Source organism: Centroberyx affinis, unplaced genomic scaffold (assembly GCF_046629955.1).
Source record: "Centroberyx affinis isolate AG114_WGS23_722 - 3 ecotype Tasmania unplaced genomic scaffold, CSIRO-AGI_Caff_v1 ptg000074l_1, whole genome shotgun sequence".
Lineage (NCBI taxonomy): Eukaryota > Metazoa > Chordata > Actinopteri > Beryciformes > Berycidae > Centroberyx > Centroberyx affinis.
Genome location: NW_027278784.1, coordinates 258,206 through 277,634, shown reverse-complemented (window position 1 = coordinate 277,634; position 19,429 = coordinate 258,206). Strand labels below are relative to the sequence as shown.

The 19,429-nt window shown below is 42.3% G+C and overlaps 1 protein-coding gene across 2 annotated transcripts in view; it reads right to left on the bottom strand.

Moving 5' to 3' along the window:
* Positions 1 to 769: 769 nt before the first annotated feature.
* zhx2a (zinc fingers and homeoboxes 2a) overlaps positions 770 to 19,429 on the bottom strand; it is a 30,272-nt gene continuing 11,612 nt past the window's right edge. For both annotated transcript variants that reach the window (XM_071520928.1, XM_071520937.1), the window contains exons 2-13: positions 14,611 to 15,252; positions 13,345 to 14,064; positions 12,639 to 12,851; positions 11,886 to 12,137; positions 11,072 to 11,287; positions 10,784 to 10,868; positions 9,920 to 10,105; positions 8,823 to 9,238; positions 7,479 to 7,728; positions 5,128 to 5,287; positions 3,859 to 3,978; positions 770 to 2,689 (exon numbers count right to left, since the gene is read on the bottom strand). In XM_071520928.1, the coding sequence (XP_071377029.1) occupies positions 3,861 to 3,978; positions 5,128 to 5,287; positions 7,479 to 7,728; positions 8,823 to 9,238; positions 9,920 to 10,105; positions 10,784 to 10,868; positions 11,072 to 11,287; positions 11,886 to 12,137; positions 12,639 to 12,851; positions 13,345 to 14,064; positions 14,611 to 14,709 (2,715 nt within the window). In that variant the 5' untranslated portion in view covers positions 14,710 to 15,252 and the 3' untranslated portion in view covers positions 770 to 2,689; positions 3,859 to 3,860. The remainder of the gene's footprint in view (positions 2,690 to 3,858; positions 3,979 to 5,127; positions 5,288 to 7,478; positions 7,729 to 8,822; positions 9,239 to 9,919; positions 10,106 to 10,783; positions 10,869 to 11,071; positions 11,288 to 11,885; positions 12,138 to 12,638; positions 12,852 to 13,344; positions 14,065 to 14,610; positions 15,253 to 19,429) is intronic.

Genomic DNA, 19,429 nt, shown 5'->3' with positions numbered 1-19,429 from the left:
ATGACTGGTCTGAGCACAGTGGTCATTATACAAACTGATCAACTCTGTGAGGCATCTGGCTGTCGACAAATCAGATTCCAGGTGATTCTTCTCTGTTCAAACAGCCATGAGAAGCCAATATTTGTGCCTCAAACGGTTAAAGGCTTATTTTGTTCATGTGTAAATGCAGCCTAGGATAATGTTATATAGGAAGCCGGTTGTTAGTGGGTAGGTTAGCTTGGTTTTAATTAAGCAGTCTTATACATGTGCTATACAGTTCTCTCAGAGTTGTCATTCACTCTGCAAACAGCAACTTAGTAAACAAAGTGTGCAATATCACATTGCATACTTTTATGTTGTGTTGGACTAACACTCAACTGTGAAACTAGGTTACTCCTGGTCAAAATCAAGACCTATTAGGGTCAGTTAGCTAAGACATTTTGAAATGGAAATATTTGAGGTACATTTGGTTTAACTGGATACTTAAAATGGCCTCAAAAGTGCTTCTTGTGTTTATTCAGCAAGACCTGGATATAAAGTTGTACAAAGTTCCTGGTAAGTGACCCGACAGGCTTCTCTGCACTCTATAAGTGGTTTCTCTCCCTCAGTGGTGTCTCTTCAGGCTGGTTGTATGCTTACTCTCTGCCCTGGGCCTCTGTCTGTTTCACTTGTTTTGTACAATAGCATTTTGTACTGGAGTAAACAAGCAAACGAAACCAGTGTCCCTGTGCTTCTTCCTGCAAATCCAGGTTGACATTACATCAGTGACACATGAGCAAGAAGGGCTTTTCAGTTGGTTGTGTATTTATTGAGTTACAGCAGACTTGATGTAGAAAATGAAAAAGCAAGCAGTATTCCACACTAGCCAACCAAAAGTACAGTATCCCAGATACTTGTTTGAACATGAAACTAAAGCAGCAGCAATAGACATTCAGCCAGCATACAGTCATACAACCGCTGTTCAAACCAGGATCATCGTCAATTCAAAGTCTCAGTTTCCCTTCAAAATTAAACTTTTTACCGGGAGAAATAAGAATCATACAATTCAGTCCCACTGCACTGCAAGATTTTTCATCAAATCACTGTTTTCCCACAAATACTGCAAGGGCTTGCAATTTTGACCATAAATCACAAAAATCCCTTTGAATCTTATTCAAAAATAACAAGTGATTTTACCAAGTTAATTTTTTTTAAGCACATGCAATCAATGCATGGCAAATTTGTCCTGACAGCTGTAGCCATCACTTTTACAACGGATTAAAACAAAATCCCACCAACTGCTTTTGCTGTGTTTCAGAAAATCAGCGGCAAAAATCATGTTTGGTCACGGTAAAAATCCTAAAACCTCTGACTGATAAATTTACAATTTTGAACTGATTGTACAGAAATGAATTGACCCCAACCCTGCTTTGAATGGAAGGACCTATCTAAAGCCAGAAAGCCTAGAGAGAAGACACAGGGTGTGTTCACAGATCACAGCTGAGTAAAATGGACATTTGAAATGGTTCAAAACAAAAAAGGGAGCTTCAACCACTTTATCATGCGTTGATACATTTTCACCAAAAAGTGCTTGGCAAGTTCAGCAAAGAATATTTCAAGTTTTCAAAACAAAGAATTGATCAATCGAACTTATCACCAATGTGTACTTTACCCAGTTCTGAGGCAGTAGAGTGAAACGTTTACACTATTGCAGACAAGAAATGTCAGATAACAGAGCTGAAAAGGCAGTATGGTGTGATGGAACAGACACTCCGCTCTCTTCTCTATGTAATGCATCATTTCTATATCTGGAGAGAAAACAAAATCTGCAACATTTAACGCTCTTGAACATGCTCCCGGTACTGATGCAAGAAAGCACCAGCTGATTATAAAGATAGTAAAAGTTAACATGTAGAGTGCGTTCGTTCATCTGCCCTAACACTGTTCGTCTGCCCATGTGTCCGTCTGTCCGTCTGTCTGTCTGTGTTCGTCCTCTGGCCTCGTCTTTTCTGCAGTAAGGCTGTGGCTGGGTTCAGATCAGCTACAACCTTTCCTTTCCGTTCCTTGTAGCCGCTCTTCTGCCACTTCTGAGCGTCTCGTTTCTTCACCGGCAAAACTCTGCGAGGGGGTGAGTGGAGGGGGACGCTGCGAGAGGCAAGGAAAGGTCGCTGTCTCCTAACAATGTGAACTCCTCCCACTAAGATGGAGATGAGGCGGCCTACCATGAGAATATCTATTACTACCATGGGGGTATAAGTGCCATCAAAGACTACTCTTAATGAGCGCGCAGTTTGATTTTCCAAAATATGACCGATTATTACTGACTGATATACACTTTGATCTCAAAACAACGAAAAAAAAAAAAAACATTCCAGGTTTTGGGGCACCAGTCAAAGACTTTTTTAAAAATGTAACAAAACCTGCCCTCTCAGCAAAACTGTACAAAGCTTTTTGTTTTTTTGTTTTTTTTGCAATACAGAAAAATATTTACAAGGGCCCTTTTTTAAAAAAAAAGTGTAGTAGTAGTAGTAAGAACAATGCATCAAGTCCAGCTTTGGCACTCTTCTGTCGGTATCTGCACCACACATCAGTGCTTAGCCGTGGAAATTCAAAGTCCATGGCGCTTTGTGATGACATCACAGGCAGACAGTTATAATCATTGGTTCCAGATTTGGCCGTCTTGAGTCATCTCAAGATGGTTGGCGACTCAACAGTCAATGATTCCCTCTATCTGAAACAGAGTAAAATTACAGAAACACGGCTTGAAATTAACTCTTTTGAGTGACCAGCCACTTTTCAGTAGCCAAAATTTTTTTTCCCCCTCATATAAAAGGATTACATGCATGCATTTCTTCATTTTATGAATAATGATGAGGTTGACAGAGGATAACAATGCATTTATTTTGACTAACCACTTTATATTACCCAAGGTTGCTTGTCTCAACAACAAAAGACTGAGAAATCAGTGTTGACAAAACATTATGTTAATGCCAGTTGACCTGCTTGCCATTTCTCATGAATTCATGTTCATGTTGGTCACTGACAACTTCAGAAATCCTCATCTGCTAATGTGGCTGTGGCGCATACACAGTGGAAGCAAAAACGTATTAGCTACAAGAATTAGCTCCAAGAATGCAATTAGTAATTAAAAGATCTGATCTTAACCACAAGAGCCATCAGTAACTTGCACCGTACATGTGCACCCTGTGTGTGTGTGTGTGTGTGTGTGTGTGTGATCAGGTTGTCCAAATATCATCCTGCCAGCCCAGCATGTCATCTTTTTAAAAGGACCAATCAGAGTTAATTACAGGCTAATAACTTCCTGGGTAGCTGGAGGCTGCAGCTGTGGCATCTTAAAGGGACAGTTCACCATTTCCAAAAGTAAGCCCAGCCACGCTGCAAAATAGGAGCGTCTAAATTATCTTAATAACATCTACTTCGACCCTAAATCCTCAAAAGCTGGTGTACAGTATTCTGACAAAGAGCTCAGAATGTGGCAGTGAAGTCAGATTTGGAATTGCTAGAGGCAAGCAGTGACTCTTGGCAGGTTACTGTTACACTGACTGTACAAAATTTTAGGATCACCTTCCTGATATTGAGTTGCAGCCCCTTTTGCACAATCCTCATCTCTATTGTCTCAATGTCTCAAACTCGCCTGCTTCTCTTTATCTCCATCTCCTCCTTTGAGACTGGTAAAGATTTAATAAGGAAATCAATGGGGGATATTGATTTTACCTGGATTCACCTCATCAGTGTGCTTCATGAAAACAGTAAATGTCCCTAATATTTTGGGCATTCAGTATATATCAGTGTCTTACGCTAGTCTCGTTCTCTTTTTTTCCAGGTGATTTATGTAAATACCTGCTATATCTCAAGGGATATTTCACTACTTTAACCTACCATCAACCAGTGACCCTTCCAGGATGCTCCAAGGCCAGAACGTCAGTGTCCGAAGCCAGTTTCTGCCTCTCCACTCCTCCGTCACTCTCCTCCCCCACCGCCACCGTCACCTTCACCCACCTGACAAGGACACATAGTTTAACACTAAAACACTTACAAACTCCTTAAAGGATAAGGCCGGTGTTTTTTACTGCATTGCTTACCGTCAACAAATCCTATGAAAATAACAAAATCAGCAATGATTTTGATTTGCCAGCAAGTCTCGTCCATGTAGCCGATGCCCAATGAAGCCATGTCCCAGCAGCCATAGAACTCCGTCGTATTAAAAAAAACGATTAAAAACATGTCAAAGAGCCTTGCCGTTGCTCTGGGCAGCATATTTCATCATCACGATGCACCGGGCCAGCCGACTTTTTCCTCAAACAACTTAATAAGCCGGCTGTAAACACTTTGCGATCTCAGGAAAGTAGTTCTGTAGCACCGAAAATAGTCGAAGAAGAATTTGTTCCCATTTGAATTTGATTTGGTAATAACTACAACAGTCTGACTTTTGGTGGTAACAGTTAGAGATTTTTAAAATTGAAACTATGTTTTTGTGAGTTGTATTTCAAGGTTTTTAGCTTACAATTGGAGCCAATGACTTCTGGGTTGACGGCTAAAAACGGTACGTGGGAAGTCAGAAAGTAACGGGAGTAGAGCAAACGCATTGTTGATTTTGTTATTTTCATAGGATTTGTTGACGGTAAGCAATGCATTAAAAAACACCAGCCTTATCCTTTAAGGGAACTGGAAAACAAAATCATTGAGGGGAATTTTTTTTGGCACTTTGAGTGGCTCTATGAGAGATGCCATGTGAACCATGCATAACAATCTAGTCGACGCTCTTATGAAGCTGCTTACAATAAGTGCAAAGAGTAGAATATATCAGCATCCATGAATCACCATGAGTGCAACATGAAGTACAAGGATTGGTAACAGAAGATTAAAGAACATGACATAATTTTGGTTAAATTCCTCACAGAGCCATCTGGACATTTTCTTCTCATTTGCACAATTTGCTATGCCTGTTATAACAGTTTAGTCTGTTGTCTCAATAAATCATGAAATCATTTCTCAGATATTCCATTGAAAATGCAAATATTGGGACAGTGAGCTGGTCGTGTTTTTTTTGTGCTCTTCTCATCTACAGTGTTACATGAATCTCACATTAGAAAATGAACATGAGGTGAATGATCTCTACCACCCCCCCCCCTCTCTCTCTCCACCCACCTCCCTTTGTCAGCGGTGTTGGGGCTGGTCTGGTCCGGTCTGGTCCGGCTCAGGTCCGTCACGCTGTGGCCCAGTCTGTCAGTGAACCACTGGACGATGTCTTGGTTGGACAGCTTGGAGCACTCCGTCGCTGCTGGGCTCTCAGCCTCCTCCCCAGCGCCTAGGAGGGGTCAACAAAGATTTTATTTCTTCGGGGTGTGCAAAAAGACAAGGCACAAAAGTGTTTGCTAAATGAAAGGGATTTTAATTTTGTTCAGTGCTTTTCTGTGTATTACGTACCATGTATATCTGCTATATGTGTAATGTAAGTGCAAATGCAACGGTATATACCAGGGGTACTCAAATACAAATCTTAAAGGTCCACAAAGAAAATTTTTAATTAGACAAAGGTCCGTTTATTAAGGTCAGTCAAGCTTTTAACCAATTATAATTAAATTATTAAATTAATAATATAAAATTAAATATAAAATATATATAATATAATATAAAATTAAATTATATAAAATATATAAAATAAAATAAAATAAAACATAAAATTACATATAAAATTAAATAGAATCTACAAATCACCATTTCCCCATTATCCCCATCCCCCAAAACCGGTTCACACACCCATCCACCAGAGGTGAATCAAACCATCCCAAGAATCAAAGTCCAAATAAGTCCAGAACTATTGTACATTGTGTCAAACACTGTTGCTTAATGAGAGAAGTGGCACCTTTGGTCTGTTGCCAAGACTTTGAACTTTGGCACAAAAGGTGTGATGACCAGGCAGAGACACTGATGCAAGTGTTCATTGGTGAGTCGGCTGCGGTACTCGTTCTTCACCGTGTTCATTGTTGAGAAGGCAGACTCACTGCAGGCTGGTCACCTTTGAACATGCCATTTTAGATTGATTCACGTTCGAAAACTAGGATAGTAGCTAACTGCTGATGAAACTAGCTGCGCTGTCAACTTGATTCTACCGGTCTCTTGTAAAAAATAAAGTTTGAAAAAAAAAAGTGCGGCTCTACAGTATGACGTCGCGTCCGCGACCAAACCAAAGCAGAGTAGACGTCCTCACACAGACAGTGGAGCAGTCGGACATTCAGAGCGCTGCTTGCAGTGGAGAAAGCGGAGAATTTTGACTCATTGCGTTGCGGCTATGTCATGCAGATAATACAAATAATACATATGAAAAGTATAATTTGCTCAGAGTCTGGAGACAGTTGTGGTTTGGTCCGGATCTGGACCGGAGTCCGGACTTTGAGGATGACGGGTATATACATTTGTACATAACAAATTTGTTTTGTGTGAAATACTTTCAGGACGCTTCGAGGGTGATCTTCTTGCCATAATAAAATTATTATATTATCTCAAGAGAAATAAGAGAGTGCATGTGTATACTCCTACTTGCTGAATGAAATGTTCCAGCCTTTTTTGTTTGTCCTCCAAATATTCATTGCTCTTTTTGGTGGAATTTACTACCTTTTTTCTCTTTTTATCAACATCCATAAAAACATGACTTTTGACTTGGCCTTCCACATGGAAGATATCTACTGATGAATTGATGCATAATACTATTTATCCCGTGGAAATATTTAATTATTTCAGAATTAATAAATTGCTCCCTTAGTATTTCACATGGGACTGAAGTGCTGCACATGATACATGAATAGCAGAGATTCTTAACATTATCAGGCTAAGAGTGAAACTGAGCAAATTTATTCTTATCTTAGACTAACACACTAAAGGATGCTAACACTGATCAAGAAGCAAACCCTTTACACATTGTGGCTCCTAACCAATAGTTGTAATGCTATAGCGTCAGTGGTGGAAAAAGTACTCAAATCCTTTAGTTAAGTAAAAGTACCAATAACATAATGGAAAAATACTAAAAGTTAAAGTTCTGCATTCAAAAGTAAAAGTATATAAGTGTTAGCAGTAAAATGTACTTAAGTATCAAAAGTAGAAGTACTCGTTCTGAACAATGGTCCCCTTCAGAGTGTTACATTTTTGATGCATTAATCTGTAAAGTATTTTAATGATGTCGGTCTAACTGCTCCATATACTGTTGAGGACGTAGTCTAACAAAGCAACAATACATTAGTTTATGACCTTATTGTATGTTTTGCATGTAAAACCTTATTCTGCAAAGTCACCAGTAACTACAGCCATCAGAGTAAAAAGTACCAATGCCAAGTGCCAGTACCTCAAAACTGTACTTTAGTACAGCACTTGAGTAAATGTACTTTCCATTATAGTTTTTTTGTCAAAAAAAGCACAAAATGTAACACAAACAGGGAAAAATTTAGTGGGGGAAAAAAACCTTTGGCAAAAATCATTACTACCATCTCTTCCTACAAACCTACCTTTCAGGGTCTTGGCTTCCAGGGAAGGGCTCTGGTTTTTCTCAGCGCTCTGCCCGTTCTGTTCCTGGCCCGCTTTCTGCTGCTCAGCATTCTGGTTTTGGAAACCTTCCATCCAGTCCAGTGTTTCTCCATTCTTCAGTGCCGAGCGGTGGTCTTTGAACCAGCGGACAATGTCGGTACGTCCCAGGCCCGTTTGGACCTCCAGCTGGCTGTACTCCTCAGGAGACGGCCACTGGGTCCGGCTGAACACCTGTCAAGACAAAGACCAGGGACACAGGATCATTTAACCCATGTGACATCAGAAAAGGTCTGATCAAAATGCACTTACTTGATTGAACAATACATAATTCAAACAAAATGCTTTATTGGCCCTACTATGCATTATATGATTTTAAATCACTGTCAGGTGAAAACCCTGTATCTCCAAAATGTCAACTTTTCAGGAATTAAGAAAAACAGCCTTGTTTTAGCTTGACCACAAGGCATTTTTGACTGTATTCTGTGAATTTTCTTTTGGTTTCATAAGCCCAAGAGGTCAGAGAAGTTTCTCAGCCCTCTGAGGATCATCTAATCCTTCAACTCAAGTGAAAACATGAAAATCACCAAAATTGGAGATACATGTTTTTCGTAGGACAACAGCGCTATGAAAGACAAAAAATATCTCCAACAATGTGCCTGTTTTTCCATGATGGGATTCTATTTTTCAAGGACATTTGCCAGAATTGACAGTTTAGAGATAGGCTTATATCTGTTCAACAATATAAGACGTGAAGTGTAGGATATTCTGTTTTTTTTTTTTTGCCTCATTATCCTATTATTACTTTATTTATTCTTACCTAGTTGTGATGACACATCTTATTACTGGAAACAAAATGTGATTGTCACAGTTCGGCTCACAGCGGCTGTAGAGTGTAGGTTGACTGTCATTCTTATAATTCATTTGACAATTACGTTTAGAAAAAAATCCTACAGCGTTTACTTTTATGTACCATTTCATCTCTTTCGTTTGTCAAATCTGACCTTCAATCTTACCTCACTTCTTCCGACATTAAAGTCTCACCTCATCTCATCTGAAAGCATCACCACACTGCATCTCAAAGTGCCATCACACCTTGTGATATTAAACTACAATCTCGTATGATTTAAATACCATCTCAACTCCTCTCTCTAAAGTAACACCTCATTAATCACATCTGAAGGTACCATATCGTCCCATCTGAAATTAAAGCAGCATTTCATCTGTATCTCATTACAGCTTACATTCAAGGACTACCTTGTGGCGTATTCAAACACCACATCATCTAATCAGCTGTGATGCCGAGGTCCTTCCTCGTCTCTTCTTACCTCTCTGAGCAGGGTGAGGGAGCGGCTGCTGATGGGGGCGGGGCTTGTGGAGGCTGAGAGGACGGGAGGATGGGGGGAAGAGGAAGAGGAGGAAGTGAGGAGGGGAGGAGAAACCGAGGAGGAGAGGATTGGCGGATGAGGGGAGGAGGCTGCGAGCACAGGAGGGGAGGAGGAGGAAGAGGAGGATGAGGAGGAGGAGAGGACAGGCGGGTGAGGGGAGGAGCGGAGGGGTTTCCCATCCAATTCGTGGTGAGAAGCTCCATTCAGCAGCGCTCCCGGTCGGTCCGCTCTCTCCTCTGCGCTCTTAGGAGCCATGGTGAGCAAGGCCTTCTCCATGTTGTCCCTCAGCGCCCTGCGCTCTGAAAACCAGCAGTCCACCTCAGTCTTGGAGAGCCTGGTCTCCTGGGCCAGTTGGTCTACAGTGGAACAGATGAGTTGTATTATCTATAAGTGGAAGGTTTTCTGGCAGCCTGGGAATCAAACAAGGGACTCTCTCTCCATGGGACTTTAAATGGGCTCATTAAAACAATATCTGCTATTCTTGTCATGCAGGCACCCACCAGAGACAGGTTTGTAGCCCGTTTTGGGAGAAAAAAGGGGTTCATGTCTTGTCCAGTGCTTTGGACTGGGATAAATAGTCTTATGGTGGAGATTTCTTGAAATAATTAATCTAGGTTACAAAGTGAGGAAATTGGACTTTTCACGAGATGCTGAGAGATGGATGTTAAGACCAACTGTGTGCGACCAAGCGTTAATTTAGCCAACTGTGATTCTCGCCCAATTAGTCCTGTTTAAGCCACAAAGTTTTTGATAATTAGTTTGACAATTTGGTCAAAACGTTTCCTGATCTTGAACAGCAGATTTGTCTGGGAAGCCTTTGTTAGCTCAAGACCTGCAGGAGACCTGTCTTGGCGTTTCAGTGGGCGAAGGCAAATACAACGTGCTGACAACATGGATCTGAATTTAGCAAATTGCCTTTGCCACATATCGTTTCCCCCTCTCCCATCATTCCTGTCACTCTTCCTTTTAGACCATCTGACAAAGCAGAAGGCCAAAAGAATGATCTTACAAAAAAAACAAAAACTGCCAGTCTTTACCTAGCACTGCCTCAGTTGGAGAGCTGCTTCTCTGGAAACTCTCCTCCAGCGCCTTCAGCTGCTCTGACGACTTGCCCTTCACCCTCTCCAGCAGGGGAAACTGGCTGGGGACCACTTTCTTCACCGGACCGTCTTTAGATGCGGGTGTCACCTCTGCTTTCACGAGCACTGGTGGTGGAGGAACACCTTAGGGAGAGAAACGGAGACAGAGAGATACTATAAAGGCCATGATATACCGCTAACATTTCAAGGCAATGCAGGTGAGTGATATTCCCAAAAATTACACCCAGCAGTATTGTTTTCATGATACTGTTGTTCCTTATATTCCACCTCCTTACTCACATTGATTTTGTCCCAAATCCCATTTCCATCCCATGCTGAAGGCCCTATTGGCCCTCTATGTTGCCCATGTATCATTGTCTTATTGATCCCTGTGGGGAAATTGGGTTAGCACACAGTAGTGGACGTATTATAATGGAAAGGACAAACACGTCCAAACAATAAAAAATGACACAATAACCCTCACAGAATAATCAGAGCCTTATAAAAGGCATTTAGCATGTTTGTGTGCACCAGGGTTGGGGTTCATTTGCTTTCAATTCAACCAAATGAAAACACAAACTGCAATTCTTTTAATAAATAATGTAATGTACTGTGGAGGAGAAAATGCCTTTTTGAACATTTTATTTTATGAGTATACTATGCTTTGTGTTTTAATTGCTTTTGCAAGAAGACAATTTTAAACACACCGCTGAGAACTGAAATACTAATCCATGAAGTCGTAAAGCCATAAAGAAAGACGTATGATTAATCACAGCCATATCATTTCACCATTCATCATAGGGCTCGGATCGCACCAAGTACCTTTGAGGTTGAGGAGTCTCTGTTCGCTGAACCACTTCTTTATCTCTCCTCTGGACAGCCCGGTGGTCTCTATCAGCCTGTAGATCTGCCATATGACAAGAGACAATGTGATGTGAAACAGTAAGCAAGGGTGTTGATCAGGTCAACACAAACAATACGAAAATATAGAAAAAACATTACAAATCAATGACAGTGGTGTGTAAAAAAAGCCTGAACCACTGAAATCATAATACTTCTTGAACTGATGTGGCACAAGAATTACAATTTCAGTCCTTCTCGTATTCTTACCTCATCCTCCTCAGGGAATGGACAGTGTGTGTAGCTGGTCCTCAGTACAGAGAGCTGCTCAGCTGTTTTATTGGGGTCTACAGTGAAACTCAGCAGTTTGGGCGATGCCAGCTTGGACACGGCCATGGGCGTCTGGATGGTTTGAATGATGGAGGGTCGTTTACTTTCTGTGGCGATCATAGGAGACGCCAGGGGTCGTTTGAGAGACTGCGCCACCTGTGGTAGCCGGAGTGGAAAATTTTAATACTTCGGGGAATCGCACTGGGGAATTTGAGTTGCTGGGAATAATCATAAAATAGACAAAACTGAGTGTGTGCACATTCACATAATGTAGAGCACACAAATGAAAGTTTATTTGATGATAAGTACTGTGCTGAGTATAGTCAATGGACATACTGGCCTAAATGTTGTTTAGCAGTACCATAATTCTTGGAAGCACTGAGTCCCAGACCTGGGTGTGCTTTCTCTTCTATCACAAGTTATGTGTCTAACAAGATACATTTAAGCACACCTCTTTAACCAAGTACCTCTCACGCCAAGTACTTTAAGTAGATAAAACCATATTCATGTATATTTATTTTTTTTCCCCATATTCGGGTCACAGAATTTACTGAGTGAACATTTGTTGAAGGAGGAAAGAGTAGTATTCAGTCACTTTCCCAGATGGACCGGGATTCGAACCAACAACCTACTGGTCACAATTCTGCTTCCCTACCCTTGATGCTACCACTGCCCACAGTCAGCTGTATGCCTAAATGTAAATATCCCTGTACCCATGTCTGGATTTCTTACATTTGAGTCTGGGTGTTTGTACCTGGTTAGCCACGGTGAGAGCCAGCGGAGCGCACGTGACTGTTGAACCGTTCGCTACGGGAGTCAGCACCAAGCTGGTCTGTCCCAGGAGCTGACAGGGGAGAGACTGGAGGAGAGAGGCCGCCGGCTGCAGGGCTTTTGAGGCCGAGGCAGAGCTGGACTGCTGGGCATTGAGCTGAGGAGCTACAACGGTGAAGGTTTGAGGGACAGATGAGATTGTGCCGTTGAACATTTTCTTCCTGGCTTCTTCCACCTGTTAGGGGCGGGAAGGACTTGTTATACTTGTATAAATTTGTTAAGAAACTTAAGCAAATGCAAATATGCAGGGATTTGATTAGGATAATACAAAAAGAAAAAAATAAATCCCCAACAACTATCTTGGTAGGTAAGCAAGATTATCAGGCTGCACAATTATGGATAAAGTTAGAATTATTTTGTGAGATGTGATTATGACTATTAATCACAGTGATTTGAGAAACAAAATTATTTTACTGCATTTTTTGTTTCTTATATCAACATCTTGATTACTTTCAACTACAGTGGACATTCTAAGTGAGACAATCAAAATATCAGGTGTTAGACATAAACAGTTTTTATTACTATTATTAACATTTTTTCCTATTTGGGCAACCAGCTGGTGCCTTGTTCAAGCCTCTGTGTGATGAAACAAACCTAGAAAAATAAACTAAAGCACACTCAAGCACACAGAATTCAATACAAAGTGCACACATATTGTTATTTTTCTAATTCGTACCTCCTCAGGTGACCAGCTAATGCCCTGTTTGAGCCTCTGAGTGGTGAACCAGACTTTGATTTGCTCCTCGGGGTGTTTTGAGGCTGCGGTGAGCCAAGAGAGCTCAGCCTGTGTTGGGTAGGGGAACTTGTTGAAGGACGAGATGAGCGTCAGGTTGCCGTCCAGAGAAGGGTTGTATTTGGTTGTGTTGAGGGGCACTGCGATCTTCGGCACCTGGAATAATGCAAGTGAATGGGAAGTGAACAGTCAATAAAGGGTACTTGAGGTGCCTATTGTCATGCCATTTTCCCTCATTAATATGCAAATGTATGCTGCAAGGTGCTCCAAAATCAAATTAGATCACCTACTCTGAAACCTGTTGTAAGTGTGAAGATTCTATCATGCATTGTTGTTGAGTTACTGTGTTCACGGGAATGTGTCTATATAGACAGACAGATGGTGACATATTTTCCTACATACCATGTACAATGGTGGCAGGACATTAAAAAAACAAGTAGTAAGTTGATAAAAATCATGAACTTTCCCACTTTAAATCAGTTAACTTTCAAAACGACCAGCCAGCGTGAGGAAATGCTGCTCCAGGCAACGGGGGTAGTTGGAGGCCGCTGGACAGAACTTGACTTTTACAAGAATAATCTTGGAACTCTGGCATTTCCGTTCTGGCACCTAAATAAAGAATCTGTGTCCTTCCAGCACTGCCCCCTACCTGGGTGTAGTTTGGAGGCCGCTGTAGGGAAGGCATGATGTGGGAAAGGCTGTCTGCTTTGAGGAGTGTCGACTCTGGGATGATGACCGTCCCATTAACATTGAGCGCCGTGATTGGTTTCTTGGCCAGATCGGGGGTCAGTTTACCCAACTGAGAGTCTGTCCGTTTATTATCCGATATGATCATTTTTGGTTTGCCAATCTTGACTGTGGTGGATTTGCTGAGAGGTAGAGTCCCTAGCTCCTCCCCTCTGCCAGAAGTGGCACTGGACGTGTTGTAAATAACCGCGTTGTTACTGAACCCCTCGATCGTCTGCTCTAAGATTGTCTGATTGTTCAGTTTGATGCGTTTGAATTTAAAGTTGCTCTCCCCAGGGTGACACCTCTCGTTGTGTTCTGTCAGGGTATCAAACTTCTTTGTGTTGAAGTTGCAGACGGCACACAGGTACAGAGGGTTGAGGATGACGTTCGGGTGGTTGGCGTCTACGTGTTCTTTGAAGGTGTTGAGGTTCTGGGTGGAGAAGGGGCAGTATTTGCACTCGTAGCCCCCCTGCTGTCTACGCTGAGGCTTGGACAGGTCTGGTGGCTCTGCCGCTGGTTTGTCTGGAGCTGCTGGAGGGTCCAGGGCCTTGACCATGGGTTCCAAGTCCACAAATGGCTGCACCTCCCTGGAGAGATCTGTCTCCATGGGTCCCTCCTCTGCATGGTTCTCCACTGTTTTCTGGGGCAAGGAGAGGGAGGGTTTCAGATGAAAAAGTCATGGTGACTAGAAATTGTGTTGTAATATTTGTACACATGATCCACACATCCATCTATTATTTGTGTCTGTACCAACTCATGGGTTCAATTTATTAATTTTGGGATGAGGAGAGGAATAGATCCAAATCAGTGCATATTAATACACATGCATTCATATACCTCAATTCAGTCAATATTATTTCATGAAATTTAAGTTCAATTGATGAATTTGTCAAGATGAATGGAAATTACGAATTTAGCTGCAGCATAATACATAAAAAATTATATGTAATATAATAGTATATAGCTATTCATGAATTCAATCCAAGGGTTTCAAATTTACCTATCATATATAATTCGGGCTTGTATTTCGAAAATATCAAAACAATGAAAATAAGCCACAAATATATATTAGAGCTTCATGCCAACCAAGCAGGACACTGCCATCTTATTCATTTAACTCCTCGTATTAAAGAAGAGCCAGGTGCTCTAGCCCAAACTAGCTGAAAATGAATCCAATCCAACGCACCTCCATGTCCTGTGATTCCTCTGCCTCCTCATCCAGCTCCACCAGGGTCTGTTCTGGTCGGATCATGCAGGGGGTGGAGGCTTTCCGTCGGCTAGACATGGTTGCCAGACCCTGGGTCTATCCCGAAGGACTGCTGCCTCGACAAGGTGCTTCTGCTCAGCCAGGGAACGTCCGTGAGGGAGGCTATGGCTGAGGGGCGACCGTTTGGCCGAGGCTAATGAGCTGACAGACGCTGGGGAGAGAGGGGTTTGTGCCAGAGCCTGTAGCTAGAGGGAGGTGCCCAGGATGGGGGACTATCGCCAGGCAGATGTGGCTGGGTAGACAGAGCCTAAGGTGCTAAAGACTAGCCAGGAAGACTGGCTTGTACTAGGCTAGAAATACTTAAAAGACAGGCCTGGGACTGGGGTAGGATGACCTGTCCTCAGGGAGGTTCCAAGGACAGGGAATGAGGAGCCGAGGAGTCTCGGGCACAGATACTTCAGAGAGAAGCCTTCCCTTGGGACAGGATTACTGGGTAGAGAGAGGAGGACAGTGGAAGGTGAAGGTCTGGTAGAGATGGGACTGTTGTAGTGTTGGCTGGCTGGCTGACAGTGTCAGCTCCAGAGGGGGCTGACCTCTTGGAACTGCATGACAGGACACTACCTGCATGGGAAAGAGGGGGGAGGGGAGCCAGAGTAAAAGGACAAATTAAAGCAAAATAATACAAATAATCTGTATTTACATTAAGAGTACAAAATATTTATCATATTTTATACTATACTATATATGTAGATCTTTCTAACGCTTCTTTAAACTGTCTCCTCCCTTTCCTCTTCATCTCCCCTTCATGACTGAATTGGATTTAAAAAGTGAAACCAATCATTGACCGTAGCTTTCACATTTCAGCACAAAACATTAGTGGCGCCTGCTCTTTCCTTGAAATAGACTGACCAGGTGAATCCAGGTGAAAGCTAGGATCCCTAATAGATTTCACCTGTTAAATCCACTACAATCAGTGTAGATGAAAGGGAGGAGACAGGATAAAGAAGGATTTTTAAGGCACGAGACAATTGTAGCATGGATTGTGTATGTAAGGGAGGATGGGCAATGTCATCCCCCTTGCAAGTGCCTTTGCAAGGGGGATAGTAGTAGGTGCCAGACCATAACCCAGAAAAGAATGCAGCTTGTTGCGCCTTGACATGAATGGGGAACGGCAACCAACAACCTTCGACTTCAGCAAAAAACAAGAAACAGCGGTTGCAGTGGGCTAAGGAACAACAACATTGGACACTGGAAGATTGGAAAAACATTGGCTGGTCTGATGAATCCCAGCTCCTGCTGTTTCACACTGATGGGAGGACTAGGGTATGGAGAAAACCACGAGTCCATGCATCCATCATGTCGCGTTTCAACACTGCAGGCTGGTGGTGGGGGGACGGGGTGGGGTGTGTTTTCATGGCACACACTGGGCCCCTTGATAAAAGTAGAGCAATGTCTGAATGCCACAGGATGACTGAACATCACTGCCAATCAGGTGCATCCCTTCACAGCAGCAGTGTATCCATTTGTGAATGGATTGTTTCAGCAGGATAATGTCCTGTGCCACAGGGCGAAGACTGTCCAGGACCCGTTCCACCAACAGGACAATGAACTCAGCTTAACGCAGTGGGCTGCCCAGCCACCTGATCTCAATCCAATTGAACATCTTTGGGATGAAATGGAATGAGCTATTCGGAGTAGATATCCACTTCCAGCCAACCTAACACATCTGTGGGAAGTACTGTAGTCAGCATGGGCGAGCATCCCTGTGGAACGCTTTCAACACCTTGTTGAGTCCGTGCCCCAATCAACTGAGGCTGTTCTGAGGGCAAAGGGTGGTGCAAGGCAATATCAGGAAGGTGCCCCTAGTGTTTTCTACACTCTGTGTATTTCACACCATTTCAAAACAATCAGAAAACTGGGAAATACAACAGAGACAGAGAGATGGGAATACATTCCCTCTCCTAGACATTGTGTCTAGGAGAGGGTATATGAAAATACTTGATCATTAGTGTTCAAATGGCTCTTGTATAAATTGTTAGTTTTTGTTATGTTTTTTCATCAAGTACCCACTTTTTTTTTTTTTCAGCATGTGTCAATGTGTGTGCTACAAAAATACTTACACATACCCTATACTTTCACTTTCATCACTGACAGTAAAAGTCTATGTGCATTTATCTGAAATAAATATTGGACCATTTATAGCAGCTCAACATAAACTGGCTATAAAGGTTTAATGAATAAATAAAATAAATAGGCAAACTAGCAGCTGCACAATCAATGGAACATAAACCCAACCTACCTACGTCTTACTTAGTTTGAACAGATAACGACATTCTGTTAAACCATTTGGACTTTCCCCCATTCCAGTACACACCTGACGCATACTGTATGATTACAGTTTCACTTAGCTGAGACCAACACAGCTCCGGCGGCAGCTGGATTCTGCAGCTTGGCCTCCTAAGTGAGACAGACTTGGCTCTTCTGAGCATTGTGTTTTATAACCCTCCATTCTTTATAATGACATGATATGATTAGCTACTCTCATTTCTACTCCGACTACAGCTGGTTGACTGAATAAGCCTAGCTGTGTATTGGAAGTCTAGTCTAGCATTCCCACAAACCACACGTATTTACAACATAGCTTATATTAGACACCTGTGACACACTGACAAGGGCGTTAGCATTCACACTGACCTAAAAGGCTGGAAAAGTCATGCGCATTGATACAATAAAATGATCCCTTAAATAGCATTGAGCATCAAAGTCAAGAACGCTGATTGGTTGGGAAAATTACATAATATCACTGTCATCCAACCTAGCTTCATGCCTCAGCTTCAATGTTTTTTTATCAGTTACATTAGAAAAAAAAACAGGCATATTTATTAGATAGTCTAGTGAGGAGAGACAGGAAAGATGGGGGGGTTGGGGGGGGGGGGAGGAATGACATGCGACAAAGGAAAAAAGTACTTTTTCTTTTTTTAGCATTTTCTGATACGAAGAAATATCATTAATATTTCATTGCACAAAATTGCTGTTGCCTTTCGTCAATAACTTACAAGCCAGGAGGAGCTGTTTGGGTTCAATGAAATGACACCTACATCACTAAAAAGGAGCTACATTGAGAAAGCTGTGAGAGAGAGCCTAGAGGAAAAACCCAACTTTCCCAGGGTAATAATCTAATGAGGGGAGAGAGAGGCTAATTTAACAGAGACTGAAAAAGTCTATTGATATTCTGGTGGCCTCATGCAGAAGCTTCATACCCATATTCACACGAGTAAAAAATTAAATGAGTCTATGCAGCAGCAGTGCTCTTCTATCAAGACATAATGAGGCTCTATAAAACCAATAGGCTGCTCCAAGTCAGCAAGGGGGACAGAGGGGAACTCTTTTTCCTGCACTTTTAAATTAAATAATCTCCTGTGTAAGACGCTATATAAATATAATGTGATGTTTATGAGTAAATATTGAAAGAAGATAATAGGTTTAACCTCACCAAACAAAGAAGCTCTAATATGCTATCCGGCAGTATGCTCAGACAAATATTTTTGTGCCAAGCACTGTACAGTCAGGAATGCATTACAATAGGCTGCCGACTACAATATTCAACACTGCAATAGGGTGGGGCAACAGTTCAGCAGCAGCAGCTCAGCAAGTGAAAAGTGAGACTTTAGGGAGTTCTGTCCGCTCGACAGGCTTGGACTACACTTTGTAATAAAGCAGAAACGTCACAAAAAGCCATTTAAAAAGTTGGACCTCTACCACAGCTACATATGTATCGACTAACACCTCTTGAGGGCTTGAAGGCCATCTTTCGCTGGGCTACTCATTGTCCCAAGATATCTCAACTCCTTAAACAACCCACTGAGGCATCATTAGAATGCAGACTCATTACCATGGCGTCGCTATGGCAACCGAGGACGTAGCGCTGTAGTCAAGTAGCTGCTGCATCAGTGTCACTGATACAGAGTATATACAGTGATGACCAAACTGCATGCGGGACTGCATTTGGTCTGTTGGCAGGTATGTGATCAGGACAACACTTGAAGTAAGAACTAAAGGCTGGGGCAGGAAAACAGAAATCTTCAAGCAAATAGGAATCTTCTACAAATAGCTGACAGGCTGTGTGTCCAAAAAGCCTGAAATAAATCCCATCCCTGCAGGCTGCTTAGAGTGATGCCTTACTTGTGAGGTTTCCTCAGCCTCACTCATAGACTGTCGACGGAGAAGGTCAAGGAACAGTCACAAGGAGACGTTCCATTTTCCAAAATAGTCCCAAGTAGTCGTGGAACGTGCCTAACGATGTCTGGGAGTAGGAGGGGTTACAGAAAGGTGTCTGCTTGGCCAGATGAAAACCTTTGCTAACGGGAGGCACACACACAGACACACACACACACAAAGTCTGCCCATGCCCAAGATTCTTCAATTCTTCCAGTGAGTCTGCTGTAGCCAGTAAGCAAACGATACATCTATTAAATAAAGCCGTCTTTACACAGAGCAATAAGTAAACCCTGGATGAAAAGCCGGGGGAGAGCTGGGTTATTTTTCATAATCATCAGTTTACATTGACGTTATTTATTCGCCTTTAACCTGGATTTTCATCTTTACACTGAGGAGGCGAGGTGGAGAAATAACTCAACTCTTTACCGTTCTCGGCTGGTCTAGGCTGGTGATGGAACGCCTGAGTAGTGCGAGATGGTTACCATGGTATTTGCTCCTGGTATTCTCCGGCTTTCATTTGCACAGAAAACATACCGGGTCAGATCAGGCTTCTCTCCTCTCTATTTAAATCAACATTAGT